Here is a 22391-nt window from a genome sequence, read left to right as displayed (position 1 = left end):
AAAAGAAAGTCATTTTTTGAGGTCAGAGAAAATAAAAGACAACTGGATCGCGAGAATGCAAAAACAAAAGTGATTATTGGTGAGTCATTTGGGCGATGGCGTCAGCTCAAGCAACAAATGGACCTAAAGACAGATGCCTTGGTTGCTAAATTCCTTCTGGACAGGTAAAATGTATTATTGTATTATACCGCAGCTGTAGGCAGCTTCATGAGTGCTACGCAAGTTTCTGGAGGGGGGCGTTTCTTCGTAAATGCTAAGAGGGGGGAGGTTAGAGGAGGGTGAGGGAGAAGTTGTATGTGCGCATGCGCATGCTACGTTCAAAGTCGTAGGAAATTAAATCTCCTCTAATGTCTTTAAGTGAGAGATTTAGGTTTTCCAATGAGGAAAAGAAGCTGAGAATAATGTATTTTTAAATCAGTCTGGAGGACAATAGTAAATGATTAACAGCTGGAAAGTGGATAGCATAAAACATGGAAAGCTGAATAGATGGGTGTTATGCTGGTTTGCGTAATCTATTATTACTGAATAAAGTTTGATCATATCGCCTATATGTTCCTCCTCAGCTTGCTTCTCTTCCTTTAGACACACAGTGAGGCTGTTGAGGCACACAAGGAAGACAATTAAAAAAAAACAAGAAGGAGCAGAAAACAAAGCGAGAAAGCGCAAACAAATGAACAGAGGGAGACACAAACAGGTAAACTCAGAAAACATGGAGAAGGAAACACAAACGAAAACGAATTATCAGACAACAAAAATTTAAAGACAAGAAGTAGACCTGGCCTCTGATTTCAGACTGTTGAACACAAAAGCAGCTCAAGTCTTCATCACCGACCGAGTTAACTAGTTTGGCAACTTAAATTGCAGCTGACGTTTCCTGTTGACGCATGATTCAGTTCTCTGGAATGAAACACCCATGAGTTACAGGTGAAAAAACAGAAGACGTGACAAATCTCCACCCCTCACCTGGCTCACCTCAGACAAACCAGGAAACAATTTGTGATTCTTTCTCAGTACAGAGACACTCAGACGATCAGACAGAGCTTCAGCGTCCTCAGACTGAGTCCAGCTACAACACTGCTGCTTCCAGCTGCTGACACTCCAAACACGGAAGGTGAGTCTGAGCAGAAACACCACTCAGAGTCAAAGGAGCTTTCAGAGAACGCAGTGACTCACTGGACTCTGTGTCAGTTCAATTAAATTCAAACACTTTATTTATCCCTGAGGGTCAATTAAAAAGGCATAAAGAGCAGCATCAACAAGGAACAGGACAAGAACAACAGAACATCAGACAATAAAACTGACACAAAGTTCTATAGTTTAAATGTAAAAACAAAGTTCTATAATTTAAAAACAAAATTCTATCATTTAAAAGCGATTGACATGTCAAAGTGCTCTGTGCTTCACTCTAAGGTGCTATGTACACTTAGTTGTGGGGTTCATGCAATGTCTAGACAGGAAAGGGTCAGAGTTCAGAAGCTGGACTGCTGTGAGTACAAAAGTGGAACTCCTCCTTTTTGTTCTACAGCGTGGACATCTTAACCTACAGCCTGATAGGAGCCACTCAAATGCTAATTGTAATGTGTGTGAGGGGTCATGTAGGATCCTGTGAGCAGTGCAAGTTATTTGCTGGTTGCAATATATTGAAAGGGCTCTAACAGGGTGTCCAATGATTGTAGAACAGACTCTGGTGAGTAAGTTTGTGCGGTCCTGCAGATTAACTGAATTAAACTACAAGATGAATGAAAATGTTAACATGCTCTCAATGAAGGAGTGGTACGAAGTCAGTAAAAGTTTTTTGCTCACCCCAAAAGAACTCAGCTTCCAAAGAAGGTACTGTCTCTGGTGACACTTCTTGAGGATCTCCTCTGTATTGGAAGAAAACCACTAGAAGGCTGTCAAATACGGTGCCCAAGTATCCATACTCCACCACCACCTCCAAGGACTCCCAATCAATGGTGGTAGTGATGGCCTCTGCCAGTTGTCTCTGCTTGCTGGTGAATGTCACAATCACCTCTTTGGTCTTGGTTGGGTTCAGCTGGAGACCAGCGTCCTGAAGAGCAGAACTATTGTGTAGATTTGGTGCAGAGAGAACAGGACTGTGTGATCAGCAAATTTAACCAGGTGACAATGAGGCTGGCTGGACCTGCAGTCATCAGTGCAAAGGATGTAAAGAAGTGGTGATAAGACACAGCCCAGTGGGGAGCCGGTGGAGGTGTCAAGGATGTCTGAGTGTAGGCCGTTAACAAGCACCCTCTGTGACCGGTTGGTTATAAAGTCAGTAATCCACAAAGTGAGCAGGTGATCCAAATGGAAGCAGGTTACTAACATCTCAGCAAGAAAATGTGGCTGCATGGTGTTAAACACTGATGAGAAGTCCACAAACAGGAGCCTAGCGATGGAAGAAGGAGTGCATGGATGCGTGTGCATGGATGGTCTCCAATATGAATATTATAGCATCATCCAATCCTCAACCCTGCATGGGAACTGCAGTGGGTTCATAAAGTTATCAACAGATTTGGTGATGAAGTTTTCAACAATCCTCTCCATTGCTTTCATCACCAAGGACGTCACTGCCACAGGCCTCAGGTCATTTAGCACCTTGATGGAGCCCTTCTTGGGGAGGGGGATGACAGTGGAATGTTTCTACTTCTGGGGCACTGTGGTGCAGTTCATTGAGGTCTGGAAGAGTTGCTGGAATACCTTCCCCAGCTGCTCACCACAGTTCTTAAGGGTCTGCCCACATATGTTGTCAGGTCCAGTGGCAGTGTTGGATTTTGTCCTCTTGAGGGCTGTCACCACCTCTTCCCTTGTAAAGGTGATAGTGGAATTCCCAGGATGGAGTGAGGAAAGGATGTCCTTGAGCTCTGAGCTGCTGTCCTTTAAAAATCTTGTGAAGAAAGAATTGAGGTCATTAGATAAAGATGTTATGCTACTGCCATCAACCTGGATGTGTTTACGTCTGGATGTTGTGCAATTCAGAGCTGCCATGTTCTTTAGGCCCTGCCAGGCAGAGCGGAGGTTCCCCTGGGAAAAGGAGACTTCCTCCTTGTTCCTATGGTTCAGCTTGGCTTTCTTGATTGTACGCTTCACATCTCGATTAACCTCCTTCTTTTCCTCCTCTGAAACACTATAAAAAAATATTTTCTTCTTATTGAGTATTTGTTTTAATTCTTTAGAGACTCAGTGTTTATTGTTACGAAATACTGTAATGGTTTTGGTTGGGATTATACTGTCTGCTGTGTTTTCAGCTTCACTCACACAATAAATGGCTTCCAGCTCAGAGGAGGATCTCTGCTGTCCGGTCTGTCATGACGTCTTCAAAGATCCTGTTCTTCTGTCATGTAGCCACAGCTTCTGTAGAGACTGTCTGAAGACCTGGTGGAGACAGAAACCAACACATGACTGTCCACTTTGTCAGAGAAGATCTTCAAGAGAAGATCCACCTTCTAACCTGGCTTTAAAGAATCTGTGTGAGAACTTCCAACAGCAGAGAGCTCAGAGGTCTTCAGAGTCTCTCAATGAAGCTGCACGACAACACAGAGAGAAACTTCAGAATTCTCTGAAATCTTTAAAGAAAAAGCTGAAGGTTTCTGAACGAGTTAGAGTGGAGTTTGATCAAACAGCAGAACACATTAAGGTCCAGGCCCGACACACAGAGAGGCAGATTAAGGAGCAGTCTGAGAAGCTTCACCAGTTTCTGATAAAGGAAGAGGAGGCCAGGATGGCTGCACTGAGGGAGGAAGAGGAGCAGAAGACTGGGATGATGAAGGAGAAGATGGAGGCTCTGAGCAGAGAGATAGCAGATCTTTCAGACACAGTCAGAGCCACAGAGGAGCAGCTGAGAGCTGAAGACGTCTCATTCCTGCTAAACTACAAGGCTGCAGTGGAAAGAGTCCAGCGCTGCCTCCTGCTGGAGGATCCACAGCTGCTCTCAGGAGCTCTCATAGACCAGGCCAAACATGTGGGCAACCTGAGCTTCAACATCTGGAACAACATGAAGGACATGGTCTCCTACACTCCTCTCATTCTGGACCCAAACACTGCAAATCCAGAACTCATCCTGTCTGAAGATCTGACCAGTGTGAGACATGGAGATGAACAGCTGCTTCCTGATAATCCAGAGAGGTTTGATGAACACTTTTCTGTTCTGAGCTCTGAAGGCTTCGACTCAGGAACTCACAGCTGGAACGTCGACATGGGAGACAGTAAATACTGGGAACTGGGTTTGCTAGAAGAGTCCATCCAGAGGAAAGGAGACATAGATTCTAGATTATGGGGAATATGGTTCAATAATGGTAAATACTCAGCAGATTCACCACTAACATCCTCCTCTGTTCTCTCAGTGCAGAAGAAGCTCCAGAGGATCAGAGTGAATCTGGACTGTAACAGAGGAAAACTGTCCTTCTCTGATCTTGATACTAAAACACTCATACACACCTTCAATCACACTTTCACTCAGAGGATGTTTCCATTCATTGCTACTAATGGTAAAGCAAAGATTTTACCAGAGAAGTTCTCAGTGACAGTGGAACAGATCAGTTAGAGATCAACAGGATCAATAGATTCAGAAAGTCTCTTTGTTGTTGTTCTTTCTGGTTAGTGTTTTTTCTGAATTCTGTATTTGGCCTTTGATTGATTGATTTTATGTTGAAACAGTATGAATATTTTCTGATTCAGGGGAAACTTTTTGAGTTTTTTTTTAATTTTTAAGAAAATAATCAAGAAACTGTACTTTAAATTCTATGAAGTTTCCAGTCAGTAAAAGTGATTCATGTTTAATTACATTTATGACATTTTTTTATATTTCAATGTAAAGTGTTTTCTGTTGAAGGTGGACATCGAAGTTATAATGTGGACAACTGGGCTTTAAATGGATTTCTGGGTTTATGTAATGTATGATTTAAATTTTACATGAAAGTCCCACAGATGACAAATGTAAACTGTAAATAATATTCACATCAAATAAAAATTATTCTGTTATGGAATGAAGAAAGGTATACATTTTTAACTGTTGTTCTACAGATTTTCTCTGATTTGGTAAATTATAGAAATAATTATTTTCCCTTTAGCTCTGCCTCTGATTTCCTGCAACATTACTAGGAAAATAGACAGTGTATAGTACAGTGCCTTGTGAAAGTATTTGGCCCCCTTGAACTTTTCAACCTTTCGCCATATTTCAGGCTTCAAACATAAAGATATAAAATTTTAATTTTTTGTCAAGAATCAACAACAATTGGGACACAGTCATGAAGTGGAATGAAATTTATTGGATATTTTAAACTTTTTTAACAAATAAAAAACTGAAAAGTGGGGTGTGCAATATTATTCGGCCCTTTTACTTTCAGTGCAGCAAACTCACTCCAGAAGTTCAGTGAGGATCTCTGAATGATCCAATGTTGTCCTAAATGACTGATGATGATAAATAGAATCCACCTGTGAGTAATCAAGTCTCCGTATAAATGCACCTGCTCTGTGATAGTCTCAGGGTTCTGTTTAAAGTGCAGAGATCATCATGAAGACCAAGGAACACACCAGGCAGGTCCCAGATACTGTTGTGGAGAAGTTTCAAGCCGGATTTGGATATAAAAAGATTTCCCAAGCTTTAAACATCTCAAGGAGCACTGTGCAAGCAATCATATTGAAATGGAAGGAGTATCAGACCACTGCAAATCTACCAAGACCCAACCGTCCCTCTAAACTTTCACCTCCAACAAGGAGAAGACTGATCAGAGATGCAGCCAAGAGGCCCATGATCACTCTGGATGAACTGCAGAGATCTACAGCTGAGGTGGGAGAGTCTGTCCATCGGACAACAATCAGTCCAACACTGCACAAATCTGGCCTTTATGGAAGAGTGGCAAGAAGAAAGCCATTTCTCAAAGATATCCAGAAAAAGTCTCGTTTGAAGTTTGCCACAAGCAACCTGGGAGACACACCAAACATGTGGAAGAAGGTGCTCTGATCAGATGAAACCAAAATCCAACTTTTTGGCCACAATGCAAAACCATATGTTTGGCGTAAAAGCAACACAGCTCATCACTTTGAACACACCATCCCCACTGTCAGACATGATAGTGGCAGCCTCATAGTTTGGGCCTGCTTTTCTTCAGCAGGGACAGGGAAGATGGTTAAAATTGATGGAAAGATGAATGGAGCCAAATACAGGACCATTCTGGAAGAAAACCTGTTGGAGTCTGCAAAAGACCTGAGACTGGGACGGAGATTTATCTTCCAACAGGACAATGATCCAAAACATAAAGCCAAATCTACAATGGAACGGTTCACAAATAAACGTATCCAGGTGTTAGAATGGCCAAGTCAAAGTCCAGACCTGAATCCAATGGAGAATCTGTGGGCAGAGCTGAAGACTGCTGTTCACAAACACTCTCCATCCAACCTCACTGAGCTCGAGCTGTTTTGCAAGGAAGAATGGGCAAGAATTTCAGTCTCTGGATGTGCAAAACTGATAGAGACATACCCCAAGCGACTTGCAGCTGTAATTGCAGCAAAAGGTGGCGCTACAAAGTATTAATGCAAGGGGGCCGAATAATATTGCACGCCCCCCTTTTCAGGTTTTTATTTGTTAAAAAAGTTTAAAATATCCAATAAATTTCGTTCCACTTCACGATTGTGTCCCAATTGTTGTTGATTCTTGACAAAAAATTAAAATTTTATATCTTTATGTTTGAAGCCTGAAATGTGGCGAAAGGTTGAAAAGTTCAAGAGGGCCGAATACTTTCACAAGGCACTGTATGTGAAAGACTTTTTGTCCCCACAACCTCAAGTAAAGACTGTACATCAAGTTTATTTAATGCGGTAAAAGGAAACCATTATTACACAACAAAACAAATGTATTTCTCATGTCCTCCTGGGTCAGCTGACAGTCAATGCTGAAAACAGAATTTCCATTTCCAAGTCGTTTGTTTTCTTATCCTTTTAAAACTATTGCAGGATTCACTCAGTACATAATGTGGCATTTTAGGCTTTTCACTTCTTTTCATGATTCGTCGATTAACAAAATACGACAGAAATATACTCTGATATTAAGAGAAAGAACTGCATTAAGAGTGGATGAGTTCTTGGTGCTGAGGTCTGAATCTGTAATCTGACAACAGTAATCTGTTTGACAAATTTAATTTAAAAACTACCAGTAAAATGTTGATTCTTTCCAGTGGGTATCACCTCCAAAATGGCCACACTGGCATCATTTCTTTGCACATGTATTTCTGTTAAGCTGCATGGGCCCGAATACGGGCCCAAGATGGCCGGCTGAAGTTTAACGGCAAAACCATTTTTAGCTTCAAACGGGACGATAGAAACACTATACATCCATGGAAAGCTTAGAGTCTCATGAATCCGCCGGTATAAACCACTTTCAGATGTGATTACCACAGCGGGTAATATAAACACATTTCTAAAACAAACAACAAAAGTTTAAAGGGACACATAAAGGGCATAACTCACCTTCCGATGGTCTTTTACCAATCAACGATGAAAATAATCCACAAAAACCGGCCATAATCCAAGAGTAGTCATCCAGATAATACTAGCAAGTATCATATTTTGTCCAAAACATGTCAAGAAATAAGTAAATAATTCACAAATAGCTCGGCTCCGTGCGCGTCCACGTGGCGCATGGTGGCGCTGCGCGTTCCATAAGTCACTGCATTTTTATCCATAATTTTATGAAGCTTTATGTTATCTTCACGATCTCGGTCAGAAAATGGCGACTGGAGCCTCTGCCTTCGATCCCAGCCGCGTTTCAGCCAATCAAGTGACTCATCGCTGCCTCCGAAGCCGGAACAGCCAGGGTTTTGCAGCCCTGTGTGAGTTTTCACAAAATGAGAGGAGGAGATAAACAGCAGCTTCCTGATAATCCAGAGAGGTTTGATGGATACATCTCTGTTCTGAGCTCTCAAGGTTTCATCTCTGGAACTCACAGCTGGAATGTTGAGGTTGGAGACAGTAAACGCTGGACACTGGGTGTGTTGGAAGAGTCTGTCCAGAGGAAGGGAATCATTTTGTCTAGATTTTGGGGAATATTGTTCTATGAAAGTAAATACTCAGCACGTTCACCACCATCTCCCTCCACTGTTCTCTCAGTGCAGAAGAAGCTCCAGAGGATCAGAGTGAATCTGGACTGTAACAGAGGAAAGCTGTCCTCTGATCTTGATACTAAAACACTCATACACACCTTCAATCACACTTTCACTCAGAGGATGTTTCCGTTCATTGCTACTAAAGGTAAAGTTCAGATTTTACCAGAGGTCTCAGTGACAGTGGAACAGATCAGTTAGAGATCAACAGGATCAATAGATTCAGAACATGTCTTTCTTTTACTTTTTTGTAACACTGCAGATAGAAGAGCTGAATTTGCCTCTAATGATGTATCTGATGCAAACCAGAGTGAGAATGTGTGAGTGAATGAATAATGGGTCCATTGTGAAGCGCTTTGAGCGGCCAAAAAAGCGCTATATAAATCTAATCCATTGTTATTATTATTTATAATCTGCATTTTCCATGAACTTCTAAATAACTGAGTCAGATAATGAAAAATGACGACAGAAAAGACAAAAAATGCAGATAATACCAAGTAAAATACCATTAAAAAAATATGTATTTACTTGTTGACTGTAAAAACAAAAGGCAAAACAACAAAAAGCAACATTGTAAATAATAAAATCTGTTTTTTCACAAATAATAATCTGTTGTTTAACAAAGTGTGACTGTATAATAACAATATTTCTTTTACTGTCGTTAAATATCAGAAGTCATATTGTTATTCCTTTAAGGAGATGTTTGTGGCTAAACTGCGTTTACCTATGAAATTATTAAAGTTGCTCACTACTGTATTAAAACTTATATCACAGCTTTTTTTGAATGCAAAGAAAATCTATTGGACCGATTAACAGTGAGAAGATATGAAGTCAAATTTGTGACATTTCAAATAAATATGAGGATATATAATTTCACTGCTGCTATTTTGAAGCAAAATATTGATTTTTCCTTAAATTTATAACATCTTGTCATTTGAAAACTGTATCGGTCATGTTTCTGATCTGATAAGTAGCATTTTTCATTATTTTAAAATCACAAACTTTTCCATTGCAATAATGAGATTTGAAGAGATGTGAAGTTATATTTTATAAATTGAAATTGTATTTTCTTAATATTAATGCTAGAAAAGTTAACTGTTTGACAAATGAGATATTTAAGCTAAATACATAAAAACTTAATTTTCAGAATATTAAAGTCAAATCCTGGAATATTTCAGTCAAATTCATAAAGCCCTGACAGTTCCCTTATGTATCTATTTCAGTAAGTTTCATGAAATATTCAGTCAAATATGTGATCTTTAAAGTCAAACCTTAGAAATGACTAAATATTTCTATGTTTGCATGTGAAACACTTTGTGTAAAGTTGTTATGAGCAGAAATTTGTGCCACCAGAAACTAAATGTCAGTGATTCTGATTTAAATTTGTATTGCTGAACTTCACTGAGAAAATAAACATTTGAATTCTGATCATATAAATTGTTTTATATATTACACTGGAGCTGTACTTATTTAAACCTGAAATTAACTGCAAAAGTTTGAAATTGATTTTTTTTCTTTGCTCTAAAGCTGTAATAAATCCACAGTGAAAATTCAACATTCTGTTTTCTTCATCTGTCTAAAGAAATGGTTCTGCTGTGTTGGATTGTAATTAAAACACAGTATTGTAGTACAGACATGAATTCTACACCACTGACTGTAGTGAATGCAGGATTTGAAGAAGAGAGGTGAAATACTGAAACTGTTCTAATGAGAAACAATGAAAGAAGAGTGATCTGACCGATATAATCGGTATAAACATTACTGTAATCTGATTATTGGGCTTTATGCTAAGAGAACTAAAAGCCTGACAAAGGGTTGAAATATTGAATATTTTACAACATTCTGTGGTAACATCCACACACTGCTGGTTTTATTGGTTCACCAGAGCAGAGCAGAAATGTTAATGAAGACATCTGTCTTTCGTCTGTTTACTGCTGTCTGTTTAATTGTTGTGTTGTTACTTCATGTTTATTCATAAACTTTGCACTGTTTAGATCTTTCTTTAACAAAACTTTTATTCTGATAAGCACTCTACACATGAATATTTTATTCTGAAGGACTCTCTCTCAGAGAAGCAGGAAGTATAGTTGTGACAAGACGCAAACAGAGAAGATGTCAAACGTTTGCTGTCCGGCTCTTGGTTCAGTTGAATACGACCAACACAAAGGAGGCAATACGGTAAGTAAACATTTATGTTGCATAAATTGGTTAAAGATAGAAAGAGATTGCATATAAATATTAAAAAGCAACACTTTTGCATTAGACAAAAACTACTTGTATTTAAAAGTTGTTGTTTTTTTTACACAGAAAAATGGACAGGACAGCATGCATCGTTTTATTTACATTTGTTTCAGTTTTTCTCCATATTGATGTACCAAATGAAGAGCCTACAGTAAATGGTAAAGCTTAATACACAACTCTGTCATTTTTGGAGCAGAGTTTAGCTCACTGTTGAGCTGAAGCACATATATACACTTTGGTGAGAACAGCATAATTGCACCTCTTTACATTTTCCTTAACCTGAAAGTGCTAAACTAGAATTGAACAGAAAAGCGACATTGGTGTGTTTATAAACATTCATATATACACATACGAGGTCTTCATTTTTGTGGGAAAACATTTACACAAATACACACTCATACAATATCTGGGGACCCACTTATAACCTTACACAACCCTCAGACCGCAGTTGTAAGGAAATTTATGAGCTGTTTACACAACTACTAGATGAACTTTAAACAAACACACTCACATACATACACTTAAAGTAACTGTTTTAATAATAATAAAAATAATAAAACTTTATTTATAGAGCACTTTTCATGCACAAAATGCAGCCCAAAGTGTTTGAACAAAGTGATATAAAATATAACAGTTAAAAATAAACAGAGTAAAACAAGGAATACAACAATAAAAACATAAAACAAGAGAAATGCTAAAACAAAACAATAGCCGTGACAATAAAATCAACCAGAATAAAAAGCCAAATTAAAGAAATAGGTTTTCAGTTTCTTTTTAAAAATAGCCAAAGATTTTGCCAGTCTCAGATCTGGAGGGAGAGTGTTCCATAATTTAGGGCCATAAAAAGAAAAAGCAGCTTCACCCATTCTTTTGAGGGACACCTTGGGGACAGCTAAAAGACAGGGAGTAGAAGATCTGAGAGGTCTGGTAGGGACATAAGAAGAAAGGCAGTCACTGATATAAACAGGCGATAAATTATTAAAAGCTTTGTAAACAAATAAAAGAACCTTAAAATCAATCCTAAAAGAAACAGGTAACCAGTGCAGTGATCTGAGTTGAGGACTGATGTGCTCTCTCTTCCTTGTGTTTGTTAAAATCCTGACAGCCGCATTCTGAATAATTTGTAGTTTTTAAGTGTTTTCTTCGGAAGATTTGTAAAAAGGGAGTTACGATAGTCCAAACGACTTGTGATAAAAGCATGAACAAGTGTTTCAGCATCTTGTTGATTTAAAAAAGGTCTGATTTTGGTGAGGTTTGTGAGATGAAAAAAATGATGTTTTGGCAACTCTTTTAAAATGGCAATTGAAGGAATGTATTTTCACTCATACACACTTTAGGCTTAACAACCTACCATCTGGGGACCCGCTAATACACTTACACTGCTGTTCAAAAGTTTGGGGTCATGAAAACTCACAGTTTTTGTCATCTGCTAATATAATTGCACAAGGGTTTTCTCATCATCAGTTAGCCTTCAAATGATTAGCTCACACAATATACCACTTTTCAAAAATCATCCCTTTCCATTTATGACAATGAGGTCAAGAACAAAGGAAATCCACTCCGTGTTTTCTTGAATACCTTATCAGTCCAGTTCAAATAACCAACTCAAGTAATCCACTTCATGTTTTGAAGCAATCCAATGAATAAAACAATCAGAATGAGGAAGCTCTTTAACACTGTTCATTCACTTCAAGGGAAGACAATAATCCAAACTAAGGACACCAATGTTTGGTTCAGGAACGGAGGATTAAATGAAGAGAGGAGAGGCAACAACAGACAGACGGTAAGAACTGGTTTCACCTCACAGATAGTTGGAACACTTCCAGCAGGACTGAAGTACTGCAGGACAGAAACTCTTCACCTGAATGAAAAACACTCAGAGAGAAAATTTGTGACGCAGGAAGGGAACTGACTTCCTGTTTTCATGTGCCGTAGCCTCCAATCATCTACTGCTGTCACAAACTTTATTTAAACCTTTGTTTGATTGTTGTCAGTCCTGATTGTTGTGATTGCTGTAAGCTGTGAGACGTTGCAGAACATTTTAGATTTAATAGAAGAAAATCACTGCTGCCACTGACCTTTGAAGCTATCCTGCCTGTTGCAGCACGTTGAATAACCAAAGCAACCATGGTGGAATGTAACTAAGTACATTTACGCAAATGAGCACAGATTTGAAGCACTTAAACAGCTTTTGGTGCTTTAAAAATGTCACAAAACACAAAAATGTTTATGTAATTTAGTACATTTACTGATGTGATTACAGATTTGAGATGGCTATGCAGAATTTCCCACATAAAATATAAATTTTAAAATTACATTAACATCATTTACAAATTTAAGCCATAAATTAAATTGACCAACACTTTATTTGAGTACAGCTGAAATAATTAGTGGATAATCAGTTAGTGAACTGATAATTGTTGACAAAACTGGTGATGAGATTTCTGATTGCTTTAGTTTTGTTAACAATGAAACAATTGATTAATGAAGGGATTTTGGTTATTTTACATCTATTGTTTAAAAATGAACTATTGTCACACATTTACTCCACAGTTCTGAATTGTTTGCTTAACTAATTTAGTTTTTATGTTCTCCATACTTCATCCAGTCATCCTCAGCATTGGTTCATATCAAACCTTTAATCTGGGCTTTAGTTAAAATTTAACTACTGAACTTTTTTCAAGTATTTTTATGGTCTGGAATTCATGAGTCATTGCTTTTTTTTTTTGCCAGCAGCAGCAGAGGAGGCAGAGCAAAAGCGAAACTACACCAAATACCATGAAACCAAACAGCTGAAGACAACAGAGCTAAGGAGAGGTACTCACACACACAGGGGAAAACTAACAACTGAGGGAGCAAACAGGCTGAGGTCAGTCCAAAACATACAGGAGCACAACAGAGTCCAAGAGGGGGAATCCACAAAGGGGGGAGCAGAAGTGTCCATGAACCAACGTAGTCCAGAGGTGGTAGGTTTGGGTGGGGGAACTGAATCTGTGAAAACAAGTGAGTCAATGATCCAGCAAGGCTTGAAAGAAGGCACAGACCTTAAATAGCTGAGGTGGAGAACAGATGAGTAGTATTTAGCTGCTTACTGCCACTGACACTCATGGCAGTAATCAGCTGGTAGAGTGCAGGTAGCTCAAGAAGGTGAGTGACTGGGAGAAAGAGACAGGAGGGAGAGATGACAGACAGAGGGAGCCAAAGGAAAAAAGTCAAAACACACAGATGAGCAATAATGGAGAAGGAAAGGAAAAAGGAGGAAGAAGGGCAGGATCATAACAGTTCGAGTTTTATGGATTTATGTGGACTTCTGGACTCAGTTTGTCCAGCAGTGATTGTTGGACCGAACCCTCTTTTATTACTGGGAGACAATCACCACCAACAAACACAACATTAAATCCAGCTGCTGACAGATGTGGGTCCACAGACTCTGTTCAAGCAGGAAAACCTTCTCAAGATGCTGATGTTGTTGATGATCTGTGTCTGCTGTGTTTTCAGCTTCACTCACACAATAAATGGCTTCCAGATCAGAGGAGGATCTCTGCTGTCCGGTCTGTCAGGACGTCTTCAAAGATCCTGTTCTTCTGTCATGTAGCCACAGCTTCTGTAGAGACTGTCTGAAGACCTGGTGGAGACAGAAACCAACACACGACTGTCCACTTTGTAAGAGAAGATCTTCAAGAGAAGAACCAACTCGTAACCTGGTTCTAAACAATCTGTGCGAGTCCTTCCAGCAACAGAGATCTTCAGAGTTTTTCTGCAGATTCCACTCTGAGAAACTCAGACTCTTCTGTCTGGATCATCAGCAGCCAGTGTGTGTCGTCTGCAGATATTCAAAAAAACACTCTAACCACAGATTCATACCCATCGATGAAGCTGCACAAGAACACAGGAAGATACTTCAGGAAACTCTGAAGCCCTTAAAGGAGAAGCTGAAGGTTTCTGAACAAGTTAAAGTGAAGTTTGATCAAACAGCAAAACACATTAAGGTCCAGGCCCGACACACAGAGAGGCAGATTAAGGAGCAGTTTGAGAAGCTTCACCAGTTTCTGATAAAGGAAGAGGAGGCCAGGATGGCTGCACTGAGGGAGGAAGAGGAGCAGAAGACTGGGATGATGAAGGAGAAGATGGAGGCTCTGAGCAGAGAGATAGCAGATCTTTCAGACACAGTCAGAGCTACAGAGGAGCAGCTGAGAGCTGAAGACGTCTCATTCCTGCTAAACTACAAGGCTGCAGTGGAAAGAGTCCAGCGCTGCCTCCTGCTGGAGGATCCACAGCTGCTCTCAGGAGCTCTCATAGACCAGGCCAAACATGTGGGCAACCTGAGCTTCAACATCTGGAACAACATGAAGGACATGGTCTCCTATACTCCTCTCTTTCTGGACCCAAACACTGCATATCCAAAACTCATCCTGTCTAAAGATCTCACCAGTTTTACACGTGGAGATAAACAGCAGCTTCCTGATAATCCAGAGAGGTTTGATGGATACAGCTCTATTCTGAGCTCTGAAGGCTTCAACTCAGGGACTCACAGCTGGAATATTGAGGTTGGAGACAGTAAACGCTGGACACTGGGTGTGTTGGAAGAGTCTGTCCAGAGGAAAGGATGGATACAGTCTGGATTTTGGGGAATAGGGTTCTCTAGAGATAAATACTCAGCAGGTTCACCATCAACTCTCCTTACTGACCTCTCAGTGCAGAAGAAGCTCCAGAGGATCAGAGTGAATCTGGACTGTAACAGAGGAAAGCTGTCCTTCTCTGATCCTGATACTAAAACACTCATACACACCTTCAATCACACTTTCACTCAGAGGATGTTTCCGTACATTGCCAGTGGTGATAAAGTTCAGATTTTACCAGAGAAGTTCTCAGTGACAGTGGAACAGATCAGTTAGAGATCAACAGGATCAATAGATTCAGAACATCTGTTGTTTTTTCCTGAACTGTATATTTGGCTTACTACATTTCTCTGTAAAAATAGGTGAGAATAAAAAAAAGTATCTTTTCCGTCATCGTATGAATATTTTCATAGTCAGGGGAACTTTTTCAGATCTTGTTCATTTGTGATAAACTACCCAAGAAACTGTACTTTAAATTCTATGAAGTTTCCAAACAGTAAAAGTTGTTCATGTTAAAGTTTAAGTTGAAGTGTTTTCTGTTTAAGGTGGACGTCTGGGCTTGGGTTCAGTTTTTATGCTCAGCCTGCCAGTCAAAGATCAGTTATGATCCAGCAAAACTGTCAAACATGTTGCCAAAAATAATTTCTGGATCAAAAGTTGGAGTCATCCCAAGAAAGAGTCTTCATGCAGTCTGCAGAGTCTGATGCGAATAATGTTCATTCAATCCCGAGGCTGTAAGAACAAACATGAGCAAAATCTAGAGATTTTAACTGACTACACAAAGTCATAAATAACTATGGAGAATTCTTCTAAACTGTCTTCTTCCATTCTGGAAAGCCACAAACCATCGTCTTAAGAATCAGTCAGGATGTATGTGATGTAATCATATCAAAAGTTTTACCACCCTCTGTTTTATTTCAGATAGATTGGGATTATTTCTGCTTCGCTCACCGTGACCTTGGTTTCAACTCACGAGTGCAGACGGAAAGAGGAAATGCAGCCCCCTATAAACTGTTACGAATCGAGTGTGGTAGAACCCAAGCGCAGACTTAACAGACCGGCCACAGGTGTTAGAAGGAAAAAGGTTTTATTAAATCAAAAGTCAGGAATTACTACAACTAAGGATGGAACTTTGGGGGCAGCGCAAAACCAAACTACTCTAGTACTTACACGCAAAAACACAGAGGTCCTAAGAGGTACTCACTTAATGAGAGAATCAAACAACCAAACGAGCGGACAGGTTGAGAATACTTCAAAACGCAGAGTCCAAGATTGCGAGTCCGAACAGAGGGGAAGCAGCTGAGTCTAATGATGGCAAAATCGGAACAGTGTTTGGTATGCACTGAAACCCCAGTGGAACTTGTGATTCGAAACGCTGTTCCGAGGTCTGTATCAGAAGGACGATATCACGTGACGGTTCCATGTCGCGTTCCATGGAACGCCAACTGGTTTGAAACATCACGGTTGTTTTTGTTTCAGTAAAACGGAAGTGAATATGCGATGATCAAAGTGAACACGCGATGATCAAAGTGAACACGTGATGATCCTGTTATCCTTTTCCTAAAATTTAATAGTAAATAAAATACTACCATTACACAATATGAAAATGCCTATTATATGCAAAATATATCCAAGTTACATATATACTTTATATATAAAATAATCATTTCTTTTGCCCTGGCGTGATTATCTGTAAAACATTTAAAAGCAGTTGCAATCTGCAATTTTTTGCGAAGTCTTACCTCTCTGAGTGTCTTGTACTGAGCGTGCTTTTGGACTGAGAACTTAAAATGGATGGTGGTGGAAATCAGGTCATCTGTCTGGGAACACTTCGACCTTCCTGAAGCAAAAAAAGTGAAATGTTTGCATTGCATGCAACAGCTTGCATTTTGTAGTAATACCACAACTATGTGGAGACACCTGCGAACAAAACATCCGGACGTCTGCACGTCTAGCGCTACACAACCAAGTGCTGAATCAAACCGAGGCCAGCATGGTGTTTGTGGTAATGTATTCATGTCATTTTTATACACCTATACATTTATTGGTAGAGAGTGGAGTGAGAAGCTGTATTGATGCTACAGTGGGGAATTATACTGTCATGACAGCTCCAGTGTGCAGATAACGTGCCAGAAACAGAGGACCACACAGAAATCTCCATAAACACCTGAAAGAATAGCGCAAATAACACATAGTGCAAAGAAGTTGAAATACAAAATGGACAGCAATACAATAGTAAAAATTTACAAATGGTCAAAAATGAAACTTGAAAAAAAACATAAAGATTATTTATTCACATTTGTCATTACAAGAAATACAATCACTAAAAGAGATCATATTGTTCTACAGTTACATATAGTTACATAGATGTACAGTATAATACATGAAGTTGCACGGCAGCATTCCTTCTAACTCAGTCTTTTCTTGTTCTTTGACAGGGAGGCAAAAAGAATTAGATGAGGCCCTAGTTGACCTTATTGTGAAGGACTCACAACCTTTTTCAATTGTGGAAGATGAGGGTTTCAGGAACTTAGTTAAAAAAAACTTGACCCCAACTACATCCTTCCATCCAGGAACACACTGAAAACAATGCTGAAGTCCAGATATACTGAGACCAAAGAGAAAGCAATGGCTCAGTTGAAAAAGGTCAAAACTGTCAGCTTGACCTCAGATATGTGGACATCAATAAACATGGATGCTTACCTAGCAGTTACATGCCACTTTATTGATGAGAATGGAAAGCTTTCCACCACTGTACTTGGGGTCACTAATTTTCCTGAGACTCACACAGCTGAACACCTGAAGGAGGCAAAGAGCACTCTTTTACGTTCATGGGGGATCGGGAAGAACATTACATGCTTAGTCACTGATAATGCTGCCAATATGATAGCTTGTGCACAACGTTTGCAGGTACGTCATGTGCCTTGTTTTGCTCAAACACTGAATTTGGTGGTGAAACAAGCCATAGAGCAAACTCCTGCACTGCATGCTCTGCGTCTTCAATCTAGGCAGATAGTAGGCCTCTTCCGATCTAGTGCCAGTGCTAACCAGAAGCTTTTGGACATCCAGCTGCGAATGGGAAAACCAATGATGAAACTAATACAGGAAATAGAGACAAGATGGAACAGCACTTATGCAATGTTTGAGCGTCTGCTGGAGCAGCGTGAAGCAGTGGCAGCAGCCTTGGCCTGCTTGAACACAATTACAATTTGGAGTGACAACACTGCTGTACTGTTTGAGCGTGTTATTTTGAGATTGGCCACCAGATGTCGCTGTGGGGAGATGTTTCGAACGTTCCATAGGTTCGATTCTTTTTCTGAATCAATTGTTCCAAATGATTTGATCGCTTGATCGTTCCATTTTTGCCATCCCTAGTTGAGTCCAAAGATGAAGCAGTCCAGAAAGGAGTGGGTTTGTGGTGAACAGCAACACACATTTCTGTTTATTTAGCTGTTTTTAATGTGCCTAATGCTGACGTCTGTCCAGAGGTTTTAAGTATAAACCCACATCCTCTTGAGCAGTCATTCTCAGCAGTGCAGTCATGCTATCTGACCCTGTGGTTCCTCATTCTGGGCCTGATGCAGGTGTTGGACCTCAGCTCGGCCTCGCGGCAACACAAATCATTAAAAAGCGATTATGAGGGAGCAAACGGCGGCATCTGAAAGTCAGCCAGGAGTGAAATGGGACCAGCTGCTGCTCAGTGCTGCCTGCTCCCTGCTTTGTTAGCGGGGTAAGTGAGCCTGGAAGCCCAACACTCTGAACCTGGTGCAGCCCACTTTGTTTGGCTAATAAAATGCCTGCTGTGCACAGTTATTCACGCCTCCATTCATGCCTCTCAGTTAGACTACGCTCTGAGGATCAGGAGAGCCTCAAAGAACTCTTTGGTTCCTTGAAGAACCTTTAACACCTCAATCCAGAGAAGTTCTAATAACTTCAGACGGGGTTCCTGGAGGACTTTTAGGTGCAAGACACTTTATGCATGCATTTGCATTATACTTTACTTGATTTATTTGTACAACTTAGCTTTAATGTAATTGTGTACACTCCAAAATACAATAGAGAAGTCATGATTTGAATTTTACCCCACATGCTGTAGCTGCAATGCATTTTTGTGGAGGTTTTTTTCGTTTAATTTGAGTTGTCTTTGTGGTTTTGAATCACATTTGGCTTGTTTACATCTTCCTGAGGTTGTCTCCATTTAGTTTTTTGGTCATTTTGCATTTTTCTGTGGTTGTTTTGAGTCTATTTTGGTAGTTCTACATCTTTTTGTGGTTGTTTTGTGTCATGTTTTGGGTTATTTTGCATCTTTCTGTGGTTGTTTTGTGTCTCGTTTTGGTCATTTCATATCATTTTATGGTTGCTTTGCATCATATTTTTTATGTTTTCTTTAATATCCAAAGCTTGGTTGCATTTAGTTTTCATTGGCTGGATTTAATTTTGGTCATTTTGTGTCTTATTCTATTCATTTTACATCCTCTTGTGGCTGTTTTGCATCCCATTTTAATGGTTTTACATCTTATTTTTGGTCACTCAGTGTCTCTTTTTATTCATTTTAGATCTTTTTTCTCCTTGTTTTGTGTTATCTTTTGGTCATTTACATCTTTTGTTGAATGTTTGCATTCAATTTTGGCCATGCAGTGTCTCATTGTATTTATTTTACATCTTTTGTTGGTGTTTTGTGTTATTATTTTGGTCATTTTCCATCTGTTGGTGCTGTTTTGCATTGAATTGTGGTTAGGTATTGCTTCATTTTATTGTTTTGCATCTTTATGTTTTTTTGAGTTTACTTTTAGAAAACTTGACCCGTATAAATTTATTGTATAAACATTCCTAACACTGACTTCTGTGCACATTTTTACAGTGAACATGATGATCTTGGGTTTTTGTTGCTAGCTTTGCTTCTAGTTTGTGAATCATTCCTGTGTGTTTTCCTTTTCTGTTTCTTGTATCTCTCTGTTTGTCTACGCGTAGGTTTTATGACTCTTTTCAACTAATTCATGTTTTAATTTTGAAACCTGCTTTCCTCGTGCGTCGCTTGGGTTTTTACTAGTTTGCTTTTTCACTTCCTATTGATTGTCCTGATTAGTTTCACCTGTGTGCAGTCTCTCCAGTCAGTTCTGAGAGTTTAAACACTCTTGTGTCACTCTTTTTTTAACTTCCTGTTTTCATGTAAGTTTCTTTTACTTTTGCTTCTGGTTTGTTGATTACTGTAGATTTTGGATGAAGTTTGCCTGGATTACCAGCTGCATTTTGTTTGTTTGTGTGTACATGCAGTAAGTTTTGTTTGTTTTAAAGTTTGTTCTTTTCCACAACCTCAGCAGCAAACCCCACATACTGTATGTGAAACATTTTAGTTGTTGCCCATTTTGCTGATTTTTACATGTTTTTTTGCAGCATATTTAGGTTGTTTATATCTTCCTGAGGTTGTCTCCATTTAGTTATTTGGTCGTTTTGTGTCTTTTTATGGTTGCTTTGGTCACATTTTTGGTTGTTTTACAAATTTTCCCGATCGTTTGCATTTTTTAAACTTCAGTCCAAAACTGATGCAGAGAATGGAAACTCTGCTTCCCCAGTCAGTTTGCTTTATTCTGCTTTGTTGAAGATGAAGGAACGCTAACGCAATATATTCATCCTGAAGCACCGTGCACAATGATGGAGGCTAGTAAGTATTATTTTTTTAACTTTTAGACTCGTGAAGTCCTCTAAAATTTAATTTCTATGGTGTTATAAAGATCTCAAATACTGACATCACAAACTATGTGCCACTTGTTTTAATTGTGGTAATTTTACATGTTTAAGTTGTTTTTCTGTCTTGTTTTGAGATAGATAGATACTTTATTAATCCTGAGGGAAACTGTAACTGTTTGTCTTCTTTTTTACAGAGCCTGACATGTTTCCAAACCATGACATGTACTTTTGGTGTCTTAACTTAACAAGCAAAAGTGTATGAGAGAGCGGGATATTTTCCTTGAACTAACCACATAGATTTAATGTTTGAACTTAACCAGATAATGTGAGAAAACCTTTAGTCCCAGACTGATGAGCCCCTGTCCACGTTGGGATGGGAACTCTGCTTTACTGGGTGAAAGTCCATCGCTGGTTTCTGGACGACTCTTCTTCTTCTTTTCCTTTCGGCTTTTCCCTTCAGGAGTCTCCACAGTGAATCAATTGCCTCCATCTAACCCTGTCTGCTGCATCCTCTTCTCTCACACCAACCACCTTCATGTCCTCTTTAACCACATCCATAAACCTCCTCTTTGGTCTTCCTCTCGGCCTCCTGCCTGGCAGTGGGAAACTCAGCATCCTTCTACCAATATATTCACTCTCTCTCCTCTGGACATGTCTTAACCATCTCAGTCTGGCCTCTCTGACTTTATCTCCAAAGCCTCTAACATGTGCTGTCCCTCTGATGTACTCATTCCTGATCCTATCCATCCTGGTCACTCCCAAAGAGAACCTCAGCATCTTCAGTTCTGCTACCTCCCGCTCTGCCTCCTGTCTTTTCCTCAGGGACACTGTCTCCAGACCAAACAACATGGCTGGTCTCACCACAGTTTTGTAAACCTTTCCTTTCATTTTAGCTGAAACTCTTCTATCACACATCACACCTGACACTTTTCTCCTGCCTGCCTGTACACGCTTCTTCACCTCTTTTCCACACTCTCCATTGCTCTGGACTGTTGACCCTCTCTGATGTTTTATTTCAAAACAAAACTTCCCTCTAGCAATGCAGGCATCACCTACAGACACATGACATTAATGCAGGATGAAATACACCAGAATGAGCCTTTAACATCTCTTCTGCTCCTCAGGACTGAACTCTGGTACTGCATCTTCAGTTTTTTTGTTGTTTTTTTTTAACATCCTCCAATGAGACATTCCTGTATTTAGAGTCAAACCCCAGCAGCTGGAGGTCTGTGCTGATGCAGTGATGTGTGGCAGCTGTCTGCTGTTGGACAACAAACCTGCCCACCGTCTTCAAACCTTTTCACGCTTTTGTCAAACACCATCAATCAGCGGCTGATTTGACAAAAGGCCCGGCAGAGCGCTGGCTCGAAGCTGCAGACGCCGCAGGGACCCAGCCGGGCCGATCTACGTGTCCGTCCTCCATCCAGCAGAGCCGGGCGTCCATCTCAATCATCCTCACCCTCCACCGGCCCACGGCGAGCGTCCCCCCGGGGCACGGGGGAGGCAGCAAGAAGAAGAAGGAAAAGTTAGGCTGAGGAGAAAGTGCAGCTGCATTACAGGTTTTCTCTGCTTAACCGTCCTTATACCTTGTCTTAAAAAAAATCCCAGAATTTCTAAAAATTTGCAAAACCTTCAGGAAGAAAATTCCAATAATTCCTTGAAAGTTTCCCTTAAAAGTTTTATTTAAAAAAAATAAAAATCCCCCAAATTTCCCCGAAAAATCCTTGTAAATATTTTCAAAAAATGA

At 39.8% G+C, this 22391-nt stretch overlaps 1 protein-coding gene and 1 long non-coding RNA gene across 2 annotated transcripts; both read left to right on the top strand.

Moving 5' to 3' along the window:
- The first annotated feature begins 3610 nt into the window (after positions 1-3610).
- Positions 3611-15378, top strand: LOC127534229 (nuclear factor 7, brain-like). Its single transcript, XM_051948829.1, has 2 exons — positions 3611-3637; positions 14327-15378. The coding sequence occupies exon 2, from the start codon at positions 14411-14413 to the stop codon at positions 15230-15232; it is 822 nt and encodes a 273-aa protein (XP_051804789.1). The 5' UTR covers positions 3611-3637; positions 14327-14410; the 3' UTR covers positions 15233-15378.
- LOC127534230 (uncharacterized) lies at positions 10196-13718 on the top strand. The gene is made up of 3 exons (XR_007942271.1): positions 10196-10274; positions 12032-12120; positions 13074-13718. It is a non-coding gene; the product is annotated as an uncharacterized LOC127534230 (long non-coding RNA).
- Positions 15379-22391: the final 7013 nt, after the last annotated feature.

The sequence above is a fragment of the Acanthochromis polyacanthus genome, chromosome 5 (assembly GCF_021347895.1).
Source record: "Acanthochromis polyacanthus isolate Apoly-LR-REF ecotype Palm Island chromosome 5, KAUST_Apoly_ChrSc, whole genome shotgun sequence".
NCBI classification, from domain to species: Eukaryota; Metazoa; Chordata; class Actinopteri; family Pomacentridae; genus Acanthochromis; species Acanthochromis polyacanthus.
The sequence above is the reverse complement of the archived record's forward strand: the minus strand, read 5'-3'. Positions and strand labels throughout refer to the sequence as shown.